This window comes from Triticum urartu, chromosome 4A, assembly GCF_056163025.1.
Source record: "Triticum urartu cultivar PI428250 chromosome 4A, HENAU_Tu73, whole genome shotgun sequence".
Lineage (NCBI taxonomy): Eukaryota > Viridiplantae > Streptophyta > Magnoliopsida > Poales > Poaceae > Triticum > Triticum urartu.
This window is the reverse complement of record NC_141876.1, coordinates 117440453-117447154: the sequence shown is the minus strand read 5'-3', so window position 1 is coordinate 117447154 and position 6702 is coordinate 117440453. Positions and strand designations below refer to the sequence as shown.

The following is a 6702-nucleotide window of genomic DNA, read 5'->3' as shown; positions in this document are numbered from 1 at the left end:
AATATGTTAAGACAAAGCATGGTGGAATCAACCTTGCCATGAGGGAACAAACTCAAGTGGAAACACCAAAACCTTACAGAGTCAATAATGTGAGTCCTGGTCAGCTAATAACCACAGTGACCTACAGCCCAAGCACTAAAGAGCACAAGCCAGCAAAAGTCTGGGCAAGAGTGGTATAAATATGCCTAAAACGCCTCAAAAATATAAACTGCATAGAGATTATGTGCTCAATTAACTGCATTGCTATGATATATGAGACCATGAGGGGTTTTTTCCCTTCTTAAAGGAACCACGCGTTTTTCCTGGCGAAGAAATAGTGAGTTTACACAACAGCCATGTCCCAATTGCATTCGTCTCAGAAGCAGATTTCACAACAAATTATATTCACAAGCAAAGAAATGCTGAATTGCAGAATATGTAGATTGCTAAGATAATCTTAGTAATTGAAGCCACATGTATAACCAACAGGATGAACACCAGTAACATGATAAAGATGCAACAACAGACATTAGCTACAAAGATGTGGCAATGGAGCAAAGGAATGACACATCCCAGTGACCATGCCATTCTAACACTGTAAACCCCGAAGAAACACTCAAGAAAAAAAATGACATCTGATTTTCTGGCACAAGATAAACAGCGACTATAAAGAGAAATAACAAGCTGAATCCCTATCGATAGCTGCTCATGGATTCACCCGAGGCGGATCTCCTCCCTTTATCAGAGTTTATTTAAGCCACAGCAGGCATGTCCTTGAGCCAACCGTCGAGTGGCTTGCCAATGGAGTAGACAATGAAGCCAATCTCCCTGAGCTTCTCAGAGTCAACAACGTTGCGACCATCAAAAACAAAGGCGGGCTTCTGCATGCTGTCGTAGATCTTTTTGTAGTCCAGAGTCTTGAACTCATCCCACTCAGTCATGATGCAGATGCCATGGGCATCCTTAGTCGCCTCATATGCATCCCAGGTAACCGAGACTTGCTTTGTAGTCGTGGGGCTCATGGGCTGGAGATGAACAGGGTGGTCCCAGTCAAATTTGTTCATCGCAAGGTCACGCTGGATTTGGTCTTCAGTCACCTGAGGATCATAAATGCTGATCTTAGCCTTGTCACCAAGCAGACCCTTGCAGACATCAATAGCTGGAGTCTCCCTAGTGTCACCAGTATCCTTCTTGAATGCAAAACCAAGCACCGCAATCTTCTTGTTCGCAACCGTGTTGAACATCGAGGAAACAACACGGTTCACGAACCGGCTCTTCTGGTAGTCATTGATCTTGATCACCTGCTTCCAGTAGTTGGCGACCTCTGGGAGGCCATTGCACTCGCAGATGTAAACCAGGTTGAGGATATCCTTCTGGAAGCAAGAGCCTCCAAATCCAACACTGGCATTCAAAAACTTTGGGCCAATCCTAGAGTCCTTGCCCACAGCATAGGACACCTCGGAAACATTTGCACCAGTGGCCTCGCAGAGGGCTGACATGGCATTCACAGAGGAGATCCTCTGGGCCAAGAACGCATTGGCTGCAAGCTTCGACAGCTCCGCAGACCATAAGTTGGTTGTCAGAATCTGATCCTCAGGAACCCAATGCGCATACACAGCCTTCAGCGTCTGAACAGCCTTCTGACCTTCTGGGGTCTCACGTCCTCCAATAAGAACACGGTCAGGGTTAAATAGGTCTTGGATAGCAGTACCCTCAGCAAGGAACTCTGGGTTGGAGAGGATCTGGAAGTTGATGCCATTGCTGTTGTGGGTCAAGATCTTCTCAATTGCCTCAGCAGTCTTGACTGGAACAGTGGACTTCTCGACCACGATCTTGTCTGATTTGGCCACATCAGCAATCATGCGAGCTGCACTCTCCCAGTAAGTGAGATCAGCAGCCTTACCAGCTCCAAGACCACGGGTCTTGGTTGGGGTGTTTACCGACACAAAGATGATGTCAGCCTCGCTAACATGCTTCTCAATGTCATTGCTGAAGAAGAGGTTCTTTCCACGGCACTGCTTCACGACTTCATCAAGGCCAGGCTCATAGATTGGCAGTGTGTCACTGTTCCAGGCATCAATCCGGGACTTGGTGATATCTACCACAACCACCTGAATGTCAGGGCACTTGAGGGCAATGACCGCCATTGTTGGGCCACCTACATAGCCAGCCCCAAGGCAGCAGATCTTCACCATCTTGCCTGTTTGATGAAACAAAATTGTCAGGATTACACCACAAGAACTCCGCACACATGTAGCAGTAAGAAATATAAGAAACAGCAGGGTGCACTGCAGAGAAAATTTCAGAAAGGACGCACAGAATGAAACACCAAAATTCAGAACTGTATAAACAAAATTGGCATGAACGACCTATCCCTCCCCAATCAAAATTCAGGAAACGTGTTTTCCTCATTAATTTACCATGTACCAAACAGTAAACAGCCAGTGCAAACAAAGTTACTACAATCATTCATCCTGAGTTGTAAAAATAGACACGAGAGAGCATCCACCGTCTGTCAACCCCAAATTGTAACCCAAATTGTATGTTGTAGCACTTAAACCATTGCAAGAGAGGCCACATATATAGATGAACCAACTATCTACAAGTCACCTAGTCACAATTTCGAAAACATTGACTAAATAATTAGGTAGAACTGCCGTTGTTAATTTGCCGCAAATCAACCATTTGGGCGTCAACGCAGAATTGCCCCTGAATTAACCCGCTCCAACGTGCCCTTGTGCACCATAAATACTTGGAAAATAAACTGCTACATGGCGCATAATGTACAGTACTAAGATCTACAAGTACCACAAACGAGAACTGAGTCCCAGATATTTCTGGAAAATAAACTGCTGTCAGTACTCCACCAGTAAGCAAACCCGCGCCAAACTGGACGGATCTCCCCCCTCCACGCCAGCCCGGTACAGCGGCGGACGGTTACGAGTAATGGGCACGGAGGCGAGTTCGATCGGCGGAGAGGGGCCGGACGGCAGCCCAGATCTCACTACACCGGCACCGGAGCGAACGAGCAGCGAGCCGCGGATCAGGGCCACGCGACGACACAAGATCTCGGCGCGCACATACAACACAAGACGAGATGAACAGGCGCGCGCATCTCACTCGCGGGCCGGGAACTGCAAGGAAGAGAGGAGAGGAGGCGCGGGGGGGAGGCGAGTGATCTGCTGTACCTTGGCGGCAGGCAGGCAGGCAGGCAGGCTAGTGGTGTGTGGAGCGGTTGGCCGTCGGAGCGGAGCGGGGCGGGGCGCGAGGACAATGAGGAGAACGGGGGAGGAGGGGTTGCGAATTGGTGGTGGTGGTGCCCGGAGCCGGTGGGGAGGGCCGTATAAATAGGTGAGGAGAAATCGGGGCGGGCGGGTCGTCCCCCCTCAGATCTGCCGTTCCTCGCTACTTCCTCTCCTTTTTTTTTCCTGCAGGTCTTAATTGGTTTCCTCTCTCACACGGTAGTACTCACATTTTTATACTGGTGGTTTTCTTTGTGGGGCAGCGTTCTAATGGCTGCCACGCCAAAAAAAAATTGTGCCACGCCAATTTTGGATAAAAATTACCCTCCATTCTATACATTTAGCAACTCGTTGATTCTTGCCAGAATATTTGGTGAGGATGAAATTCACACCGGCTTTTCAGCTCATTTTGTTCTTCTTTGGTTTCTTGCAAAAAGCAACTGTTTAGTAGGGTTTTAATAGCGGTCACGTAAATTGAAGTAAAATATTGGTGTCTTTTTGGAATTGTTGCCATGTTTTGAAGATGGTTAGTCATTAGTACGTGTCGGTGAGAAAGTGGGTGTACTGGAGCATAACTCTATTTAACCAGCGGATGGATGACTAGCTTATATGTTTGTGGGTTTATCAACTTGACACTAGTTACCAATCTTTTTTGTAAGGATTTGTTCATATGATTTTTGCGGAAAGAATTATATCTAAACTTTGTGTTGCGGATTTCACAGCAAAATTCACATCATCTTGAACTTCATCCAAATTAGCAGGTGTTTCAAGATCACGTGACTTCAACTTGTTTGGTAGAAACAAACAAGTTGATAATTTTCGTGAGGTTTTCATATTTAAAATTTGTAGTTTTGTCAAGGTGGTGCCAAACCATAAGCATAATCAAATGGTAGAGACGGAAGTGAATAGGGAGATAATGAGACGCGGTGACATTGATGAAGTTAAGAAAAGAGTCCGACAAAGAGAAAATCCTCAAACAACTTCCAGCATTCCCTGCATCGGGCATTCAAAGGTTCATCGTAGCACTATGCGCCATAGGGGCCTCTAGAAGGCCCTAGGGGCGGGTAGGTGGGCATCATGTTGTTATGAGTCAAAGAGGACTCTAGAAGGCCCCACGTGATCAACAAGGTAGGTGGGCACCATGGTGCAATGATCCAAAGAGGCCTCTAGAACGCCTTACGGGATCAACGGATAGGAGGGCGGTGCCCTTTGGATCTGTCTATATGCCAACAAAAGTATTGTTTGTGGGCAGGGCAAAACCTAGCGAGAATCCAATAAAGAACATATCACATGTTGGAGTGACGATAGAAACTTAGATAGCATATCTCTACTATCTTATAAACTAGAGTTGTTGGTCGTGGCGGTGAGTTCACTCCTCACTCCACTTCAATATATCTCATTCATCTAGAATCCACTAAACCTCTTTAGCTTCGAAGAGTCTACTTCCCACTCCACTCAATCTTCCTCATCCATATAGAATCAACCAGACCTCTCCTATTTGAAAACAATTTATAAACAAAGAAATAAAAAATAATACAGTTAAGGAGCCAGAACCCACGCACTTGTCATTACACCCAACTCGATCAAAGCAGCAAGGGACCACCTTACCCATGTCTTGAATAGAGAGTATCTTATAAGTGCATGACAATGCTCCTATGATCGTGCAATTACACATCTGCAGTGTCGCATGCTTTCTTAAGTTTTTCTTTGCAATGTTGCAATTTACATTGGTTGTTGTATACCGTTAACCTAATACAACTTCATTTATTCCATACTTTCACAATGACGCGATACCATTAACCTAATACAACTTCGTTTATTACATACTTCCACAACAACGCGCGAGCGTTATGCTAGTGGTTTTGATGGATGCACATATACGGGAGAGGTTAGAACGAAACACTGTTGCATGCTTTTTACAAGAAAGTAGCCTTTAACAAAAACCCTTGGTATCCTCATCAGATGAGATACTCATGGCCACTTGTCTTCGATTACATATTAATAGTTCAAAGAAGGCATGGCCACATCACGTTCAGAAGAAATATCACGAAAATGTATAGAAGAAAAAGTCACCCTCGCAGTCCCCTCCCCTCCCCCACCCTCCTAAACTAGACAATACCCTGTTGACTCTTAATTTTATTCACTTTATCTTATAAACTAGATGATACTCCGCGCATTGTTGCGAGAATTGGGCGCAATTGCAATATATTATTTAGATGAGATTTAGTTGTATGGTATTTGAATATGATAGTGAAGACTAAAAAAACTAAGATTTATTGGATTTGATTATTATTATATAGTTGAAAACTACTTACTTGTACTAAAGAAGCGACAAGTAATATGGATCGAAGGGAGTAGTATTTTTCATGCATGTTGAGAAAAATAAAAATAGCGGGGTTGATGAAGTGGGATATGTGCATGTTGACTATAAGTAACATTTCCCATGTATGTTGAGAGAAATAGAAGTAGTGGGGTCCACGAGATGACATATGTGGTAAGGTGACATGTGTGTACGTTGAGTCTAATCTCACATAACACCCTCTAAATTGGTGTCCATCACTTTACCATCAATCGGGTTTGAAGAGTGGTAGACGTGGATATTTTTTCCACGTGGCATTGAGTAAACATGATTTGACAGAACAAGCACTACTGCAGGATGCTGCTAACGCGATACTACGATCAGAGACCCTTTCACAAAACTGTGTGCGATGCATTAATCGCAAACGGGGATGTAAAAAACCGTCAAAAAGGTGCAAAACGTTTGCGATGGCAGAGCCATCAAACACGGTTCAGATTTTATTTGCATGTGCGATGCAGGGCACACAGTTAACCCATTCGAACTGTTTGCGATGAGGCAGAACAACAGAAACGGGCAGTCATATCAATGTGTGTGTGATATATGGCATATAGTTCGCTCCGATGAACTGTTTGCCATTAAGGAGAGCAACAGAAACGGTTAGCCAAATCAAAGTGTGTGTGATATACGGCACAAACTGTTTTCGATTAGGGAACACAACAGAAACGGTTCAACTTAACAAGATGTGTGTGATATGTGGCAAATGGCTGACTCAAATGAACAGAGCGCGTCGCGGCCACCTCAATGGCGAGCAAAACGCTCGGACGGACGCGAACAGAGCGCGCCGCGGCCGCCTCAACGGCGAGCATGTTGGAAATATGCCCTAGAGGCAACAATAAATTGGTTATTATTATATTTCCTTGTTCATGATAATCGTTTATTATCCATGCTAGAATTGTATTGATAGGAAACTCAGATACATGTGTGGATACATAGACAACACCATGTCCCTAGTAAGCCTCTAGTTGACTAGCTCGTTGATCAATAGATGGTTACTGTTTCCTGACCATGGACATTGGATGTCATTGATAACGGGATCACATCATTAGGAGAATGATGTGATGGACAAGACCCAATCCTAAGCCTAGCACAAGATCATGTAGTTCGTATGCTATAGCTTTTCTA

At 44.7% G+C, this 6702-nt stretch overlaps 1 protein-coding gene across 1 annotated transcript; it reads right to left on the bottom strand.

The window, feature by feature from the left end:
• Positions 1–436: 436 nt before the first annotated feature.
• On the bottom strand, positions 437–3324 carry LOC125551052 (UDP-glucose 6-dehydrogenase 4). Its single transcript, XM_048714204.2, has 2 exons — positions 3168–3324; positions 437–2179 (listed from the first exon to the last, which is right to left on the bottom strand). The coding sequence occupies exon 2, from the start codon at positions 2172–2174 to the stop codon at positions 732–734; it is 1443 nt and encodes a 480-aa protein (XP_048570161.1). The 5' UTR covers positions 2175–2179; positions 3168–3324; the 3' UTR covers positions 437–731.
• Positions 3325–6702: the final 3378 nt, after the last annotated feature.

Bases quoted from the DNA above. Each gene is read 5' to 3' on its own strand.
- LOC125551052 (XM_048714204.2), bottom strand. From the start codon at position 2,174: ATGGTGAAGATCTGCTGCCTTGGGGCTGGCTATGTAGGTGGCCCAACA.